The 19,975-nt window shown below is 33.4% G+C and overlaps 2 protein-coding genes, 1 non-coding gene and 1 pseudogene across 7 annotated transcripts; 2 read left to right on the top strand and 2 right to left on the bottom strand.

The window, feature by feature from the left end:
* Nucleotides 1–425: 425 nt before the first annotated feature.
* On the bottom strand, nucleotides 426–3,322 carry LOC139892651 (uncharacterized). Of its 5 annotated transcripts, XM_071875763.1 has the most exons (9): nucleotides 3,189–3,322; nucleotides 3,064–3,099; nucleotides 2,263–2,309; nucleotides 1,790–1,891; nucleotides 1,619–1,706; nucleotides 1,411–1,543; nucleotides 1,098–1,252; nucleotides 746–980; nucleotides 426–675 (listed from the first exon to the last, which is right to left on the bottom strand). In XM_071875763.1, the coding sequence occupies exons 4-8, from the start codon at nucleotides 1,860–1,862 to the stop codon at nucleotides 932–934; spliced, it is 498 nt and encodes a 165-aa protein (XP_071731864.1). In that variant the 5' UTR covers nucleotides 1,863–1,891; nucleotides 2,263–2,309; nucleotides 3,064–3,099; nucleotides 3,189–3,322; the 3' UTR covers nucleotides 426–675; nucleotides 746–931. The 5 variants fall into 5 exon arrangements, with proteins under 5 accessions (XP_071731864.1, XP_071731863.1, XP_071731865.1 ...); XM_071875762.1 differs by lacking the exon at nucleotides 2,263–2,309; XM_071875764.1 differs by lacking the exon at nucleotides 2,263–2,309 and having other exon boundaries at nucleotides 1,790–1,876.
* A 4,028-nt stretch (nucleotides 3,323–7,350) lies between these two features.
* On the top strand, nucleotides 7,351–13,586 carry LOC139892650 (pyrophosphate-energized vacuolar membrane proton pump-like; annotated as a pseudogene).
* Nucleotides 13,587–14,479: 893 nt separating this feature from the next.
* Nucleotides 14,480–14,673, top strand: LOC139895455 (U2 spliceosomal RNA). The gene has a single exon (XR_011775902.1). It is a non-coding gene; the product is annotated as a U2 spliceosomal RNA (small nuclear RNA).
* Nucleotides 14,674–16,753: 2,080 nt separating this feature from the next.
* On the bottom strand, nucleotides 16,754–19,281 carry LOC139892649 (uncharacterized). The gene is made up of 10 exons (XM_071875759.1): nucleotides 18,904–19,281; nucleotides 18,620–18,685; nucleotides 18,340–18,520; nucleotides 18,039–18,235; nucleotides 17,874–17,924; nucleotides 17,696–17,787; nucleotides 17,487–17,614; nucleotides 17,308–17,384; nucleotides 17,130–17,234; nucleotides 16,754–17,015 (listed from the first exon to the last, which is right to left on the bottom strand). The coding sequence occupies exons 1-10, from the start codon at nucleotides 19,198–19,200 to the stop codon at nucleotides 16,878–16,880; spliced, it is 1,332 nt and encodes a 443-aa protein (XP_071731860.1). The 5' UTR covers nucleotides 19,201–19,281; the 3' UTR covers nucleotides 16,754–16,877.
* Nucleotides 19,282–19,975: the final 694 nt, after the last annotated feature.

Raw genomic sequence — 19,975 nt, 5'->3', positions numbered from 1 at the left:
AATTTCGGTTTGGTTATTTTTGGTTTGGATTCGATTCGATATTCGATTTCAAACCAAATGGGGCACACCCCTACTCCCCCGTTCCACATTTATTTTCAAGCATTCACAATATATATATATATATATATATATATATATATATATATATATATATATATATATATATATATATATATATATATATATATATATAAAATAAAATATAACTTATAATTATAGTGTCAACTAGATAGAAGCTGGCCCGGGCGTTGCGGCGGGGCTATGCTATATTCTTTGTGATTGTTTTTTTTTTTTCGATTTTAGTTGACGATGTTTGTGCGAAAATTGCTATATCTATTCGCATAGCTTTCTAGATGATTATTATTGTCTATGTACTACATGGGTTCTACTTATTATATCGATAGGCTACTTAGTGTGTGTATATATATATATATATATATATATATATATATATACGGTTACATACGATATGTTCCTACATATTATTATTCAGTTACATTCACGTCTTCTTGGCGCAGGCTGCTTCTTATTCTTTTGGTTTCTTTGGTTCTTGTTCGTTTTCTTGGTTGAAGAGAGCGCGTTTTGTTGTCGGATTTCCTTCGTGTTCCTTGTGTTTGTTTGGAGTTTCTGGGGCTGATGTAGCAATGATTTCTTTGGCTGTTGTTGCTGGTGTACCTGTGATATGAAGTGTTAGATATGTAATGTGTCTGTCAATAATTTGTCGAGATTATTTTTCTTGACTTACTTTCTGCTGGTGTTTCCATTGTAGTGGTTGCTGTTGTTGTTGATGAAGGTTGATGGTAATGGGTGAGGATGAACTCAGGGTATCCGTATTCATCGTCATTAAATTTGAAATCAAGAGTGTGAGTTGTTCCTTGAAGTTTCCTGATTTGGGGTGGAATTTCTTTAGAGTCATCATGTCCCATTGTTGTTACCAATTCCCTGCAGCTGATGCCAACCAAGTCGTCTGCCTGCAGAATCTGAGAAGAAGGTGAAAACTGCTGCTTTAAAAGAGTAGTTGTAGGACGTTATATATTTTTGTTAGTGTCATTGGTTTTTTTCGATGTAGTATTTGTCAGGTTTTGAATATTTGGTACCTTATGATGTGATTGCCTTTTGTTTCATGATTTGGGCATCTGAGTTTGTTAGGTGGTCCTTTAAGGATTTTCCTGCAAGTTGGGCATCCGTAATAAAACCAGTCTTTGTTCGTGAGGATGTATCCAATCGTGCCTTCACATGTATACACTTTGCCCTGCAAATTAAGATAGTTTTTTTTTATCAAATGTTCCTACTAAATTCTGATGTTTATTTTGTATATGAATAATGTGGTAATTCAGCAGTATAGCTACATATAGTTTGTGCAACATTTATTTATTACAAATAGGGAATAAAAAATATCGTTACTTGTACCTTCTGGGTGCTCGGCGTGTATTCGAGTAGTTGTGCTAGTGTGGGTCGGGGCTGTGCGTTCTGTTGTTCGACACTTGTGAACATAAAGCGATTAGTTTGTAGCAAGGGCTTGTCTTCGAACATTTTTCTGTACCTGTTGGTGGTATATGTAAGTGAAATTGGTTGTTATGATATTGTAAAGTGTGTAAAATGTGTGTTAGATATTTACTTGTCAATAGTTTCGCTGAATTCTTTGACATTTGGGTTAAAGTAGTAGTACATTGCTGATGTTTTTGAAAGCTGTAGTTCTGCATTGACTGCAAATGACAGTATAGAAATAGTTATATATGCAGAAGGAATTGAACATACAATGCGGATAGTTTTTTTCTCGAATACTTACACTTGTTTTCTTTTACCCGGCAAGAGCTGATGGCCATCACAGTTGGTTTTGGCAGAGCAATGTATATTTCCATGTCGAATGTTGTTGCTATTTCGTTCCAGACTGTTAGGTGTATTATTTGTTCCATGTGCAGATTTATGACATATAGGTATAAGTGGCATAACTGATTCATATATAGTTTTTATCGGGAAAAGCGATTAATTATAACTTGATGCTCATAACTACCTTTCTAAATGCTTGGTATGTAGCTATAAGTTAGTCTTAATGTATAGCATTGTCATCATTCGTTTTTTTGGCCGTGGAAGCTAAAGTTTCTGATAACATGAGGTATTTTGTGTCTGACCCGTTTCAGTTGGTACAGGTATATGAGTATATGGATGAACATTTGAATTCACACGAAACTTTATCTAGCGTAAGTTATAACTATAACTATTTAACAATACAATGCAGCTAAAATTAACAAAAACACACACCTCATACATGTTGAAGCAAAATAATGACACAACTGATGTTACCTAAGCTGCACGAAAAGCTTAAAACATAACTAACATTACAATGAGTGACAAATAATAACAGCAGTACGATAAAGCAGACTGCACATATACTTCCATCATTACTTATAAATCATCTAATGAAACTCGTATCTAAGGAGTATCTATTTAACAAAAAAATGCGACTGACATTAACAAAAAGCATAAATCTTTAATAGGAAAGTTGTATTTTTTATTCTAATAAATATCAACCCCTAAATATAACCCAATTTATAAAAAAAGGACCTAAACATAACATTATTTTAGTATTCTGTATTGCATACTTAAAAAAAAAAAAAAAAAACATAGAGAAATTAATACCAATTTTTCTTCTACAATAGGTAAAAATATACACTATAACTCATGTATCATATGCAATCATATACGCAAGTATGTGGAAGTATAGATTGGCGTAGCCTGAATGTAGACCAAACTAAAAAAGTTAATATTAGTTCAAGTGCTAATCAAAAAGCCGAGTTAACCATTTACTCATCACTAACAGTAAAATCTACTAACCTTATTTGTTCAATAAAAAAAGGTTCATCTTGTCAATACTGATACTACCATTTTTAGAAAAGATGGTGTAAAGCAAACTAAACACCTGACTTTAAAGTGCCAAGTTTATTAGTAACATAGCCCTTGAAGACGTCAATAATGCAAACCAAACCATAACCAAATCATTTTCAACATCTTTATTCGCATTTTATTAAGTAAAATAGCCAATAACATAACTAAATATAGTACCTGAAGATGAACCACTTACTGCTGGAGTAACAGTACCTGTAAATAGATAGAATGACAACAAAAATAAGGACCAACAATTGTTATTTTATTGAATATTACTAATGTAAAATCATTAGAAAACATACCAACAACATTTGACGATATGACTCATAACGAACCGGAAGCATCACAGGCACCATCCATTCCAGAACCGTCAAATTTTGCACATTCTTTACGAATAGTAGCAACACCACCGAAACGACAACTTGCATGTTCATATTTTTTTGACTTAATTACATGAATAGTCACTGTGGTTTGTTAAATTTTGCAAGTTTGGTTACTAAACTTTTTTATTGGCAAAGATAGTCACTAAGGTTTGTAAATCTTGCATTTTTAGTCACTGTAGTTTTAAAATATTACACGTTTAGTCACTAATGCTGACAGACGTTAATTTAATCCGTTAAGTTTTAGTCTCATGCTAGACATGTGAGGGCATTCTGGTCTTTTTCTTCACATCTTCCACTCCACTAAACGTTAATTTTACATCTGCCATCATCATCATCTTCATAAATTGAAACATGTCAAATCTCAAATAAAAACTTTTCCTTTCTCTTTTAACTTTTTCATCTGACTTCATCATTCATCATCTTCATAGATAGAAACCCAAATCAAATCTCAAATAAATAAAAACTCCAATCAAAACCCTAATCGAACCTCAAATTAATCAATACCCTAATCAAACCTAAATTAAAATCCATCCATCCATTACAGTAAAAAAAAAAAAAAAAACGTTTACGTGATTCTCACCTTCATTAAACATTAAACAATCCAATTATATGTAATGTTCATTTGTTGATTTACAAAACTATGTTCACAAACCCAGTTGCAAAGACTTTATTTATACTCCGTAGATCTGAATTGCATTAATAGATCTGGGTTACAGCTACCGCCAACAACCACCATTGGTCTGAGCTCGACATCATCGCCGAAATTTCTTAATCGATACCGAGCCATTCGAACAACCGCCAACCAAGTACCTCTGCCACCCACCACCACCCATCGGAAACTCAGATCTGCAGATTTCATCGCTGTCGGCATTAGATTCCGCCGGTTGTTTGTCGGATAAGTGATACTGAAGATGAAGGTGTTTGATCGTTGAAGAAGATGTCGATTTGGGTGTTTGTGTATGTGTGTGAAATTGTTGATTTTAACAAGATTGTTATCATTTTTTTCTTAAAAAAATAATTAATATAGGACAAACATATAAGAGGTCAAAGAGAGAGAGAATCTGAATCCCATGATACTTGAACGATGGTGGGGGCAATGAGACAAAGAAACAAGGGTATAATTATGGTTCTTATTTTGGGAAAAAAAAAATTAAAAAAATAAATAAAAATAAAAATATTTTAGTAAATGACAAATACACCCTCATGTGCTATGCATGCGATGTGATTAAACGGCTTAAATTAATATCTATCAGACGGAGTGACTAAATGTGCAAGATTTGCAAACCTTAGTGACTATCTTTGCCAATAAAAAAGTTTAGTGACTAAACTTGCAAAATTTAACAAATCACAGTGACCATTCGTGTAATTAAATCTATTTTTTTTTTCTTTCTAACAGGAGCCACCAGAAGAAGATGGCATAATGGATCCCACAGATTTTACATCTCTTTTTTTAGGCGGCATTCTGAGAACACCGATATACCCAACCCCAAATAAGACTCCCAAGCCATAAAGAAAATATGAACAAATAACAAAAATTACAAATATGATAGAACATGACTATGAAAGTAAAAGTAACTAAATCATTCCAATCAATTATGTAAAGCAAAATTAGATGACGCAAACACCAATGGAAACACATATACTACTCCAATCAATTATTGAAACTATTTAAATACCAATAATTATGCACAAAACAATGAACAGCTTACCTGTAGCAAGAAGCAGCGGCGAGCAAAATCAACAGAAAAAAAAAACGGCGCTAATCGGCTAAACTACGAACGAAATGCTTAATATAAAACTAGATAAAATCAAGGAACTAAGGGAGAAAAAAGTCTTATACGGAGTATTAACTAATAACTAGGTGTAAGAAGTAAAAATTCATGGAAAACAAAATTTAATTGGACCATCGTTACTTACATCTTTACGTTAAATAACAAAATATTACATAAATATTTCATAAATCTTTAGCCAATAATTACTACCTGAAGACAATTATGTCAATGTTTTGTAGCTGATAAGAAATAAGAAAATACACATTTTAAGAGTTATCAACGTGGTACTATTATTTATTCTTAACTCCAATCAACTAGTATAATGTATTGTCGCCTCGATATTAATCAGCTCGCATAGTGAGTTGGATCATTTAAGCCCGATAGAAAACCAATCCCTTTTAAGAGTTAAATTATTAACTGATAATCTTTAAATATAAAAATTACTTGTTAACTTATTTAATACATTAAATTTTTAAATTTTTATATTATATTAAAATTAATTTTTTGAAATTAATATTAATATTAATATTAAATATTAAATATTAATATTAATTAACTACTTTATGGTCTAGTAGTACACTCAACACATTGTGTGTTTGATTGGATGATAAGTCTCAGTTCGAGTCTATCAGAGTTTTATACGATTTAGGAAATGAAATCAGGTAGTTTTTACTGACATGTATTTCAGGATTTCGATTCGTTCTGCATGCTCGTTCGAGATGGTTTAAGAATCGAGTTCATTTAATGCAGTTCGGGTTTCCAACTGAAAACGTGTGTGTGTTAGGGGGTGTTTGGATATGCGTTTTGAAAATTGATTATGCTTTTTTAATAATTATAATCAGATAATCTGTTGTAACAAAACTCAAATTTAAAAAATGGTGTTTGAATTTGATTATACTGTTTGATATCGTAATAATTAAATAATTAATTTTTTTAGTGTTTGGGAAAATAAGATTACTTGATATGTAAAATTACTAAAAGGGACATTCTTTTAAAATAATATATTATTATACAAATTGAATATCCAATAATACCTTTTTATGATTTTTAACAAACTATTATCAAAAGTATAGCTTAAGTATATTAACATATAACGTACTCTAATTAAAGACGTAAGTTGAATTTTTAATATACACACATTGATATTGAGTACTATACAACTATAGTAAAATATACACAAAATGTATAAGTTTCGCTGACCAACTTATATTTGATAACATTACAGAGTATAAGTTACACATAGAGTGAAATACAAACTACTCCTCCATACTATAATAAGTAAAAGTGTTCGGTAGATAAAATGCACTTATATGCAATTTGTTTTATGTTGCACAAAAAATCAATAAATGTTTAAATTGTCACTATCAATCAATGACAATATAAAATTCTAAAAAATTGATGGAGCCAAAAGAAAAAAAGAAAAGTGATATTATTTGTAGTACAGAAGGGTCAAAGGGTCAAAGAAAAGAGAGGGTTTTAAACTAAGTATAATAAAGGCAGCTGAAAAATGGAATGGAATAGTCTAAGATGCTTAATAACTTCAACAAGCGCGAAAGCCGTTGCTTTTTGCTTTCGAGCCCAAGCCTACGTTTGCTTAGTAAGGTTGTTTCTTTTTATATCTCCTCAAATAAAGGCGAAAGGTTGCTTGCTTTACGTTGAGAAAGAAGTTGAAATAAGGTATTATATAAAAAAATAAAGGCGCGTTAGCGCTTTTTTTTTTCAATAAGGGGTGGAGTAGTATATTTATAGGGATAAAATAGTAAATTAAAATGGACTAAATTTTTATTGAGAATCACGATATCACTGCAGTAACCCCTCACATACTGCAGGAAAAACGCGTTTTGAAGGGAGAAAAACGCAAAAAATCAATTTTTATTCTTTGTTTGCCAAACACTAAATTAAATTATTTGCGATTTGTAAAATGTGATAATCAAATAATCAAGCTCAAATCGCAAAGCCAAACACCCCCTTAAAAATGATCTGGTGAATGGATCATTACACCCCTTAAGTGATCCAAATAATTGTCTTTAAAAAAAGTATTAATATTAATTAAGCAAATTACAAAAAATTGTTTTTTATAAGCTTTTCCAGATATAGATAGATGTAAACCGATACAAAACAAAAAGTATGCAATCTTAAACCCTAAGATTACCAAATTCACATTATTATTATTATTTTTTATTTTTTATTTTTTTACCGTTGATCCCCATTGGCTATAAATATACACACTTTCCGTATATATATCTTTCCTATTTCTACACTCACTCTATTTGTGTGTGACCGTTGCACTTAATTAGGGTTCCGGTAGAATGGTGTCGGCGGCGTTACTGTCAGATTTTGCGACGGAAATAATTATTCCGGTGTGCGCCGTTATCGGTATAATTTTTTCTTTAATTCAGTGGGCTTTGGTCTCAAGAGTTAAGCTCACTCCTGACCCTAAGGGCCCACCCAACACTAACAAAAATGGGTTTAATGATTCTTTGATTGAAGAAGAAGAAGGTGTTAATGATCATAATGTTGTTCTTAAATGTGCTGAAATACAGAATGCCATTTCTGAAGGTTAGATCTGCAATTAGTGTGAAGTTTTTTGTTTCACATAAGTGTCGTGTTATATACTCCCTCCGTCCCAGATTAACTGTGCCCAGACAAAAAACACACAGTTTAAGAAATGTCATTATCAGACGGTACTTTTTATGTACTTTTTTCTTACTTTACTATTTTACCCTCAACTAATTAATTATAAATCTCTCACCTTTGTAATTTAATTAATTCATTAGGGATAATATTGTAAACTTTATCAAATTTACTTTCCATATTGGGAAGTGAACAATTAATCTGGGACGTACTAACAAGGGAATACTGGACAATTAATCCGGGACGGAGGGAGTAACTATTAATAAAGTATGTGTAATTTTTAAGATTTATATAAATGTGTACGCTGTACACAAAAGCATCTTTTGAAAATAATACTAATACTAATTAGTATACCCATGTAACAAAAATGTTTAATTTATGTATAAAGTTGATGAATTTCTTAGATGAAAATGTGTATACAATACAATCTGTAAAAAATGTAAAATTACTAGTAGCAGCGTACTAAAAATGTTAAGTTTAAAACCATCCGGGCATAGCTTGGATGGCCACAGGACTTCCTGTGAGGGAGCCACCCGGGTTCGAATCTTGGCGAAGCCATTTCGTTCAAAAATGGAGCTCACTGAGGATGCTTCATCTCGTATCCGGGTAAGCCTGGGGGCTCGGGTACCCGAGGGTTTACCGGTCCGTAGGGCTCCAATGTGGGTGTTGCGGGGCGGGTTCCCTCGTTAACCAAAAAAAATAAAAATAAAAATGTTAAGTTTATATATAAAGTGTATTTATGTATAGTTAATGTATATAGTGCTAAGTTACGAGATAAAGATTTATATATAGTATAGATAGAATTTATTAAATGTTAGATACTCTGTATTATATTAGGAAATTAGGTAAAATATGTTATTCGTATTAATTCATGAAAAAACCTAAATGTTAAGTTCATAAAGTTACTAGAATATAAAACTAAAACATATACATTATACAAAAGTTGTTCAATTTTATATAGAAAATTGTGTTAGAGTGTATGAAAAGTATCCAATTTAAAGGCTTAATTTAAATGTTAAGTTTATATATAAAGTGTATTTATGTATAGTTAATGTATATAGTGCTAAGTTACGAGATAAAGATTTATATATAGTATAGATAGAATTTATTAAATGTTAGATACTCTGTATTATATTAGGAAATTAGGTAAAATATGTTATTCGTATTAATTCATGAAAAAACCTAAATGTTAAGTTCATAAAGTTACTAGAATATAAAACTAAAACATATACATTATACAAAAGTTGTTAAATTTTATATAGAAAATTATGTTAGAGTGTATGAAAAGTATCCAATTTAAAGGCTTAATTAGTGTAGCTTACATTCTGTTAGTGTGAATGTAACTAAGTGAGTAAATGGTAAATATGGTTTTTGATGATGATTTGGTATCTATTTTGTGCTACTAAGATCTGCTAAAATGTTAATTTGGATTTGGATTCAAGTTCCTCTATATGAGGCTAATAGATAATTTGTTTTATTTACTGAGTGTCAGTATGTTGGTATCTTCATGGTTGCTTTTGCAATCTTGATCTTTCTATTTTTGGGTTCTGTTAATGGATTCAGCACACAGAGTCAACAATGTACTTATGATACCCATAATACGTGCAAACCTGCACTTGCTACTGCTTTGTTTAGTACCGTTGCGTTTGTTCTCGGTGCTGTTACGTCTGTTGTATCTGGCTTCCTCGGTATGAAGATAGCAACGTACGCAAATGCAAGAACGACACTTGAAGCACGAAAAGGTGTCGGGAAAGCTTTCATTACTGCGTTTAGATCCGGTGCTGTAATGGGTTTTCTTCTTGCTGCAAACGGTCTTTTGGTTTTGTATATTACTATCAATCTGTTTAAATTGTATTATGGAGATGATTGGGAAGGCCTTTTTGAGGCGATAACGGGTTACGGACTTGGTGGATCTTCGATGGCTTTGTTTGGAAGAGTCGGTGGTGGTATTTACACTAAAGCTGCTGATGTCGGCGCTGATCTTGTTGGTAAAGTCGAAAGAAACATTCCGGAAGATGATCCAAGAAACCCTGCTGTAAGTTGCTACGATTAAGTTATGTTGGTATTTTTAATTTTATGGTTGTTACCACTGTAGTAAAACTCCCCGGTTACTCCCGATTATTTCTCGTTTACTCCTTTTTAAGAACATGCCGATCTGATTTTTCAAAATTCAGTTAATTAATCGGTTGATGGGTCAAAATCAGATTTGTTGGTTAAATTTGGATTTAGTCGGTCAAAGTCAAATTTGGTCAACATTTTAATATAAATCTGAACTAGAATATAGTTTTGAATAAATGAACAACTATGTTTAATCCGATTAATGAATCTGATCATCAGTTGATGAGTCAAAATCAGATTTGTTGGTCAAATTCGGATTTTTTCGGTCAAAGTCAAAATTGGTAAACATGTTAATATGAATTTAAACTAAATTTTTTTAATTTTATATATAACTGAGAAATTATGTTATATTTCTAGACAATTATGTTAAATTCTAACTTTATGTTTATGGTTTCCTTCTATATCTACACATATAATTTTGAAATTTATTATTTTAATGTATAAAAAGGAGTCCCCGATTAATCCCCGAGTTGCCTACTCCTCCAAAGTACCAACCGAGTACTCCTCGAGTAGCGAGTTTTGCAACCTTGGTTGTTACTAATTTGTATTTCCTTTTTAAAAGGGCACGTTTTTACTAACAATATTTACTGATTTCCAGGTTATTGCTGACAATGTTGGAGATAATGTCGGTGATATTGCGGGAATGGGATCCGATCTTTTCGGTTCGTATGCTGAATCATCGTGTGCTGCACTCGTTGTTGCTTCTATTTCTTCTTTTGGAATCAACCACGAGTTCACTGCTATGTGTTACCCTTTGCTTGTTAGCTCTGTGGGCATAATTGTTTGCTTGATCACAACACTTTTCGCAACAGACTTTTTTGAAATCAAAGGTGTCGATGATATCGAGCCAGCGCTAAAGAATCAGCTTATTATATCTACTGTTCTTATGACTGCTGGAGTTGCAGTCGTTAGTTTTATCGCACTACCTTCATCCTTCACCATTTTCAACTTTGGTGTACAAAAAGTTGTTCATAATTGGTAAGAAATTGTTTTTCGTTTAATTAGTTCACTGAACCCGTTCATGTAATTGTTGCAAGTTGCAACCTTTTTTTTATACTCCACATAAATATCAAACATAATAATTTCAAACATAGATATAGGGCAAAAATTTAATTAAAAAAAAATAAAATACTAATTTAACAAACTTTGACAGACCAAGCCCGACTTTGACACGACCTTTTGGCGTTGACCGCCTTTTAGGTGTTTTAAGGCAAAACGGGACGTGTTAGTCCCTAGACCGATGTGTTGGTCGGCTTATACAGTAGTGCATATAATTAGTTTAAACTAAGCCGTTCAATTGTTTGTTGCAACCTTTCGTATATCTAATCAAATTTGTTTGCAGGCAACTTTTCTTGTGTGTTTGTGTTGGTCTTTGGGCTGGGCTTATCATTGGTTTTGTTACCGAGTATTATACCAGCAATGCATACAGGTATGTTGTGTTATCGCCTTATTGACAGTGTGTTGTTTTTATAATAAAAGAATTTTAATATTTAATTACTTTTTTTTTGTTCAGTCCCGTGCAAGACGTTGCTGATTCCTGTAGAACTGGAGCTGCAACAAATGTTATTTTTGGCCTTGCTTTGGGATACAAATCTGTCATTATTCCTATTTTTGCGATAGCGGTCAGCATCTTTGTCAGCTTTAGCTTTGCAGCCATGTACGGTATTGCAATTTCGGCTCTTGGTATGCTGAGCACCATTGCAACTGGGCTAGCCATAGATGCCTATGGTCCAATCAGTGACAACGCTGGTGGCATAGCCGAGATGGCTGGTATGAGTCACAGAATCCGTGAAAGGACCGATGCTCTTGATGCTGCCGGTAACACCACAGCTGCCATTGGAAAGGTGATTTATAATTCAATTTGACTTAATTACACGGATCGTCCCTATGGTTTACCCTAAATTGCGCAGATCGTCCCTAAACTTTTTTTGCGTTGGTAGTCCCTTGAATTGTTTTTTTAACGCGGATAGTCCCTCCCTCTCTGCTGTTTATTTTTTCTGTTAACTTGGCGCATGTGCATCTCACGTGGGGGTAAAAACGTCATTTTGGGTTTATTTTAGGTATAGCAAGTAGTTTTTAATGATTAATTACAGTTTTTTTTTTATGTTTTTTACAGGGATTTGCTATTGGGTCTGCTGCACTGGTATCACTGGCACTATTTGGGGCGTTTGTGAGCCGTGCAGGAATCGACGTTGTTGATGTGCTGACCCCAAAAGTGTTTATTGGTCTAATCGTTGGTGCCATGCTTCCGTACTGGTTCTCGGCCATGACCATGAAGAGTGTAGGCAGTGCCGCTTTGAAAATGGTCGAAGAAGTTCGTCGGCAGTTCAACACCATCCCTGGTCTCATGGAGGGCCTCACAAAACCAGATTACGCCACCTGTGTCAAAATCTCGACCGATGCATCGATCAAGGAAATGATCCCACCAGGTGCACTTGTTATGCTGACTCCTCTTATTGTTGGGACCCTTTTTGGAGTCGAGACACTTTCGGGCGTTCTTGCTGGTTCTCTAGTTTCTGGTGTTCAGGTAACTTACATAAAGTCTTCATTTATATATTTTTCTGCACCGATGTAAAAAAAAAAAAAACCGATTAATCTCCTATTACTCCTTTTTAAGAACAGACCAATTCGATTTTTCAAATTCCTTTTGATTAATCGGCCAACGTCGGTTAATGGGTCAAAATCGGATTTGTTGGTCAAAGTCGATCAAAGTCAAATATGTTCAACAATTTTATATGAAGTTAAACCAAAATTTTATAGAGTTTTTGAACAAATGAACGATTATGCTTATGTTTTTAGACTATTATATTAAAGTCTATTTCTATTTTTATGGTTGTCTTCTATATTTACACATATAATTTTGAAATATATGATTCAATTGAATAAAAAGTCCAATCTGATTAAACCCCCGATTAATCCCGAGTTGCCGATTATTCCCTCCAAAGCCGAATGTTTTTAACTTTCTGCTTACTGCAGGTAGCTATTTCTGCATCAAACACAGGTGGTGCATGGGACAATGCCAAGAAGTACATTGAGGTAATATTTGGAACTTGGTAACCAAGTAATGGAGTATATATTAAGAGATAAACAATTGAGTTATAGAATATGTGTACAAATCTGGCTTGTTTATACTATTATATCCCCATTGAAGTGTTTAATAGCATTTTGAAGAATTCAATTTAACAAAGTCACGACTTTTGATTTTTTTGCATCGATGTGAAACTGTGCATCTACAACTCTCAACTTGTATGAAAATCTACGCCTATACATTCTTGAATATGAAAATGTCAATATTTTTAAAGATGTCTAAATATCTGAATGTTGCGATATTCTTGTGATGTGATATTGGAGTAGAAGTTTTTCATATTAGCTTAGTTAATAGGATAGAATATAATGAGTAATTTGGTTATTGTATCTCAACGTTTGATTTATCGAGTGCGTGTCCAAATTGTTCTCTGAAAGCTTTATCTTTTAATGAATTTGAATCAGGCAGGAGCGTCGGAACATGCACGATCACTTGGACCAAAGGGGTCAGATTCACACAAGGCTGCTGTTATAGGTGACACCATTGGTGACCCATTGAAGGACACATCGGGTCCATCTCTCAACATTCTCATCAAACTCATGGCTGTAGAATCACTCGTCTTTGCACCGTTCTTTGCAACTCATGGTGGTCTGCTTTTTAAGCTTTTTTAAGGCCAACCATGTGGGTCCCCTTTTGTAGCAGTATGTTGTCTTAGTTATCTATTTATGTTTAGTATTAGTGTTTGCGCCGATCAGTATTTTGGATGATATAACTTGGGATTTGCCAATGAGAGGAGAGTTTGCGCCGATTAGTATTTTTGGCTGCTGTTATAATCATGTATTCCATCTATTCATTGCATGAATTGAAGTTATTTTAAAGGGGTTTTATCTCTTTCAACATTATTTGCCTACTTGTCTTCATGCTACGGCAATAGTAAGTGGTACTTTCATTACAATATTGTTATTAAAATTAATAAATATTCACATATGCAAAAAATGATTTTACTTTGACTAGTGTTCGAATTCGAATCAGTTTGTATAGTCTAAATACAAGTATATTGAATATGTTTTGACACCAAGCGAAACATGATGTTTTCCAGATGTGTTATAATATTCTAAACGAAGTTAAGACTAAAGTTTCGGAATTGAAATTTGCAACCTTTTTCGTCAAAGCTTAGATCCTTTTTAATCTAATTTGACTGGTTACAATATAAGTTGGGTTAATTACATAAATCATCTTTATGGTTGTCCCCTATTTCAGATCCAAAACTCAGATCCGTTTTAATCCAACATCCAATATTCCAATATGATTAGTTATATCGTAATCTTAATTATTATTTTTAAGATATATTAATCAGTATTGTTCCAGAAACCGATGAGATGATGAGTGCAACTATTCAACCAACTACTGTTTTACTTGAATGTGGGATCTCTTTTTTCTATAGAATATAGGATAACAAACGCATATGAATAAAGTCTTGAAGATAAAGAATTGAATATTAAGTTATTTATTTTAAGTGTAATGCACAGGAGTCCTAGGATAATAGAAAGTTAGAAACCAGTAGAAAAACAATCCACTCAAACCATCCCACATAGACTCAAGGTAAGAAACAGGGAACTCATGTGTAGCTATAAAAACCAAGGCCTGAGATGAGGAAAACCATACCTTTCTCGGCCTTTTGGCTAAGATCAAGTGTAGTATCTGTTCTTATCAGTTTAATATCTGATATGTGAGTCATTGGCTCACTCGATATTAATCTTATTTCATGGGGAAAGGCCCATCACGTTAGCTTGCTATCGGGGTCTTTGCGAGTCGCCTTGGCGTTGCACTATTGCCTTGGCCTGGCTCACCCCTCCAAGTCTCGGTTCAAACTTTTAAAAATTTTAAAATATAATACTATTATTTTCTAATTAATAGGCTGTCTGTTTACATGTATAGTTTAAGAACAATGACTTTTGAGCTTTAAATGGTTTCAGAGTTGTTCACTAAGCATAATATGCAATGTCTATTGTTTCTATCATATACTCCTACGACATAATTGTGTGCACACGCACAAGCAGTAGCTAACAACCAAACTAAACTACGCTAACCTTCTATCTTTTATGAGGCATTAATAGCCATTTAACTAAACTATATCAGAGTTTTGTTTCTAACTATTGTACTCTATGCGTAAAATGTTTGACATTGAACTTTCAGAAGGACCTCTAACTGCCACTGTATTTGCTCTCGAACCTCCTCTCACAACTACTGATGGATTCCTATCTTCGTATAAAATTTGAGACAGTCCGTCTAACTTCCCCTTTTCCTGATTTTTGCAAAAGTTTATGTAGAAAAACAGTTTAGTATTGAAGCGAATTACACTTAATATTAAATTTAGTAGATCAATATATACTCCGTATTAAACATTACCTTTGAGCCTTTGTATCTAGAGTTTTGGTTTTCAGGGTGTAGAGAGAATTGTATGAGTTTCAATTGCTGATGCAAGTCCTTCATCAATTTCTTCCTTTCTACTGTATTCTGTAACATCTCTTGCTTCATCGTGCGCGTTTCTTCTTCAAGATGTTTTAGTCTCGTCTTAAGCTGCAATTTTACGTCACTTGTACACATTTTAGCTTTTTATTCAGAACCTTACGTTATAAACCATAAACATTGATGGTTACTTATTTAACAAAATATGCATACATACATGCCATAAAAATAAGCAATGATTAAGTTAATTTTTCTGTTACTGTGTTTTGGTCACATGGGAGTGGCAGAAGAAATCGGCGCCGTTTTTAGTTTAAAACGGTTGAAGATAATTAGACTGAGACTAAGGCATAATTTGGCTGCATATACATTCACAAGGAGTGGGACCAAGGTTTTCAGATTTTGAACATAAAGACGAAACACAGAAACAAACATATGAGACTCTGGGAGCATAGGGGTGTGCACACCTTATAAGACATTTTATTTGGATGTTTTCAGTGCACAATTCAAGAACTATTAACAAGATCTATAAACTGATGAATTCACTTGCTTTGATGAAAATTTTGGGACATAATTGCTTTAGGTTAAAATTTCTGACAAGAATGTGTTAAAGTCCTTAAAGTTGAAGCTATCTAATATCTTAAGCAATCTCTTTAAAGAGCTTTAGAAAGCAAAAGTAGGCGGTGTACCAGCAACAATTTTTAGGATCCCAATAAGTCTAACAAGTATACTGATTTAAAGCCCGAGAAATCTAATTAGTGAAAGTGTTAAAGATTGAAGCTTTTAATTGTAGTGTTTCCATAATCTAATAATGGGCAAAGGTTTAAATGTCCCACATTGGCTCAAGGAAAGAAAGAGAGAACTGATGTTTAGCTTTATAAACCAAGCTTCTTAAAAACTCTACCTTTTTCGGCCAGGCTCAGCCCTCCAAATCTAGTAAAAATCTTGAAATTATCAGATGCTGATAACTAACAGTGTAATTCTTGTTTATATTGTAAGGTTTCTTAATTCCCACGAATGCAATTAGACACAGTATATGTGAAAATTGTCATGTACATAACATGATGTTTAACAGTGTTAGATGTTTGAATGTTTAACAGTGTTGTACAGTACAAGTATAACACTGTAAAGCATAAAGGTTTGTAAAATTGTTGTGTACATATCACTTCCCAATCCAAATATGCTAATACACATAATATACAGTGACATTCAACGTCCATTGATGACTATTGGTAGCAATCTCAATTCATTTTCTTACATGCGCCCACACGCACATACAGAGAAACAGTAATTATGTCAAATGGATTACATGTTTCGATGTATTGACAAGTGAACATATAAGGTTTCCATATGTATGCAGCCTTTAAATATTGTATCAACATGTAAGTAGCTTCCCAATATTCCATAGGAAATTCAATGAAGTATTTATAAGCTCTCAGCTACAAGATTAAACAAGTAGGCATGGCAAGTATGAAACTGATCACTGACTATAGTTTTTTATTAATTGTACATCAAAATCACCAATAAGATGGTAATACTATCCATATCAAGTCCAAACTCATCCAATCATATGTATGATTCAGCTTCAACAGCTCACAGTAAACATGTTTTAAACCCCTTTTCTAATTCCTGAGCGTCTAGATTCTTCCCTATGAATACAATCTTGTTCACCCTCGGTTCATCAGTGTTCCACGCCCGATCTGGTGACCCTTGAAAGATGTCATGCACTCCCTGTTTTAAAAATGGCAATATATAAATTGCATTAGACGCATCATGCTTGAAAAGTAACTTAAGTGTAAGCTAGCGAAGAAAATAAATCAATTTATGAAAAAAAATAAAAGTCACCTGGAAGACAAATCTCTCGTCCATCCCGTCGATCGATAAAAGCCCCTTCATGCGATAAATATCCTCACTCCTATCCATTAGTAATGTACCCAACCAAAAGTTAGCCTGCATAATACCCCACTTAACGGTCAATACACGTGATAAAAAAATATATTATGGATACCATTGTATAACCAACCTTTTCCAGATCTAAGGTCCCTTCACAAACTATGCTGACCGAAGAAACGCCAGGATCATGAGTGTGATCGTGATGTTCTGGAGAGAGCCAAAAAAAAAAAAAAAAAACAGAGCTCATTATCAAACACTGACAATTATGTGAGTGTGAAAAAATGAGTATACAAATTTAGTTTGAGTTACCATGTTTGTGGTCATGCTCATGATGGTGGTGATCATGATCATGACAGTTTTCATGGTCATGATCATGCTCATGGTCATGATGGTGCTCATCTTCCTTTGAAGCTTCGTTCTCGATAGCAGCATCGATTCTATCAAACATATATATGTTAACGTCCATTATACAACAATAATAAGATAAAATACAAAATTATAAAAAAGAGAGAAATAACCTTTCTAAATCAAATCCTCCTATCCCAAGAACGTAATCTAAATCCACTTTTCCATATTCAGTACGTTTTAATTCAGCCATGCGGTTTATGCCCTGTATTTCAGGGTCATTAATGTAGAACATCAGCAAGCAAAATAAATCATTACACAAAAACACATTCAAATAACAAAAAAAAATACCTTTATCCGCTGAATCAAAGAAGCGACTTCTCCATTTCCGACAAGATCAGTCTGAAAATCAACATTAAAGACTTAAGTTCTTCTATGCATTTATCAATGCCTCAATTACAACTTTATAAAAAAATATGGAGTAACTAAGTTGCATTGCGATAAACATTTACTTACCTTATTGACTATAATACGATCAGCATAGGCAATTTGCTCTACGGCCTCATTAACAACTCCTTCTGGCTTAACATCATCCAAATGAATATTAGCATGCTTCGCATCTACTAAAGTGACAACACCATCCAGCTTTACATCATTAAAAATCTGATCCTCGGCATAAAATGTCTGTATAATTGGAGCTGGATTTGCAAGTCCTGCAAATTCAAAAACAAGCACATAACTCAAGCATATCAAACATTCTGCCCACAAATAGATAAAACGTCAAATCAGGTTAGAATCAGAAACTGTTTCTTCTTACCTGTAGTCTCGATGACGATATGATCGAACTTCCCTTTCTTCTTACTCACCAACTCTCCTATCATTCTCACTAAATCACCCCTTACCGTACAGCATAGGCAACCGTTATTAAGCATGATAATATCCTCCACCCCAGCAGCTTTCGCAGCAACTAATGAACCATCAATATCCACCTCCCCATACTGCAATATATATGAAATATCACATTCTAACTTATGCAAAACAACATCACATGAGGTGTAGTTTTCATAACAATTCAAATAAGATTAAAATAATTTTACCTCATTCTCAATAACTGCAATTCTTTTACCATGATCAGCTGTAAGTATATGATTCAATAATGTTGTCTGTCCATATAAAATAACATCAAATTCAATCAGCTACAATTCTAAATTGTTATGTTAACCTTACAATCACACACTATCCTTCCTTTAAAAAAAAAAAATTACTTAAATACCTTGAATCTTTGAATTGCTACAAATAATCACTTTTATGAAGGTAAAAATAATTGAACAAATATAAATATACAAATTAATTAAAATTACGTATGAAAAGAAATGGTAACCTTTCCGGAACCTAAGAATCCGGTAATGATGGTTGCCGGAATTCGATTATCCGGCGGAATCTTCGTGAGGACATCGGAATCTTCGTCCTGTTGAGTCGGCGTTGCCGTTGCAGAAACGGTTAAGTTGCGTAAGAATCGGTTAGGTTTAGAATAAGTGAGTGGTGATGAGATGGAAGTTGTAAATTTTCGATGACGGAAGGTGATGGTTCGGAAATGATTGGTTGTGAGTGAGGCTTTGTTATGAAGTTTGGCTAGTCCGATGAAGGTGCCAGTTAAGTTCATCGATGTTGAAGCCATGGCTGCCGGCGGTTAAGTTTGGTGATGATTTGGGTTTATTATATTGCGATTGATAGGGCACAAAGGGCTTCTTATCCTGTGAATTATTACTCAGTATATTACTTATTACTTGCCATTATATTATTTATATTATTGATATCTGTCTCACTGTTGTGCATTACTGCTATATGTATTTTCTTTTTTGGCTTCTTCGTATATTTTCATCTTCCTAGACGCACATAACGCTTACAGGTACGTATGCCCGCACTTTCTCGTCTTAATGAGCTTTCCTGGCCGGAGGTCCTTTAAGAAGCAATCTCTTAGCTCTCGAGTAGAGGGTGGAACGATCTTATCTAGGCGCGAGTTCTATACCCGCGGGTGGAGTAGTGATTTACCTCTAATCTAGGGTTCGAGGAATGATTGTCTACACTCCACCTCCCCCATACCCTACTCTCGTGAGATTAGGTATTGTTGTTGTTGTTGTTGTTTTTTCGTAAATTTTTAATAACGATCGTATCATATCGTATTCGTATTCGTATTATGTTATATAATTTGAAAATAAAAATAATATTAATATACATGAAAAAGTAGCGTATGTTACGTAATTTGAAAACAAAATTAATATAGGTTTTGTTGATCTAAAAAAAATATTTAATTTTATTTTACTTCAATGTCAAAGAAAATGATTAAAATTTCAAAAGTGTGAAATCGGAGTATTGTTATTCAACTTATTAACGATCGTAAATTCAATTTCATTAAGTGTTCAAAATTCATTACACGATTGGTCCATGAAATA

This window comes from Rutidosis leptorrhynchoides, chromosome 2 (genome assembly GCF_046630445.1).
Source record: "Rutidosis leptorrhynchoides isolate AG116_Rl617_1_P2 chromosome 2, CSIRO_AGI_Rlap_v1, whole genome shotgun sequence".
In the NCBI taxonomy this organism is placed as follows: Eukaryota; Viridiplantae; Streptophyta; class Magnoliopsida; order Asterales; family Asteraceae; genus Rutidosis; species Rutidosis leptorrhynchoides.
The sequence above is the reverse complement of the archived record's forward strand: the minus strand, read 5'-3'. Positions and strand labels throughout refer to the sequence as shown.

What these genes read in the sequence shown, in the direction of transcription:
- LOC139892651 (XM_071875760.1), bottom strand. Translation starts at nt 1,961, where the DNA reads ATGAATCAGTTATGCCACTTATACCTATATGTCATAAATCTGCACATG. An exon ending in CCGGGTAAAAGAAAACAAGT is followed by an intron (nt 1,707 to 1,789) that starts GTAAGTATTCGA and finishes TGTCATTTGCAG; the next exon opens with TCAATGCAGAACTACAGCTT. An exon ending in ACACGCCGAGCACCCAGAAG is followed by an intron (nt 1,253 to 1,410) that starts GTACAAGTAACG and finishes CTTAATTTGCAG; the next exon opens with GGCAAAGTGTATACATGTGA.
- LOC139892649 (XM_071875759.1), bottom strand. Translation starts at nt 19,200, where the DNA reads ATGGCTTCAACATCGATGAACTTAACTGGCACCTTCATCGGACTAGCC. An exon ending in GATTCTTAGGTTCCGGAAAG is followed by an intron (nt 18,686 to 18,903) that starts GTTACCATTTCT and finishes TTATATGGACAG; the next exon opens with ACAACATTATTGAATCATAT. An exon ending in ACGAGAGATTTGTCTTCCAG is followed by an intron (nt 17,016 to 17,129) that starts GTGACTTTTATT and finishes TTTTTAAAACAG; the next exon opens with GGAGTGCATGACATCTTTCA.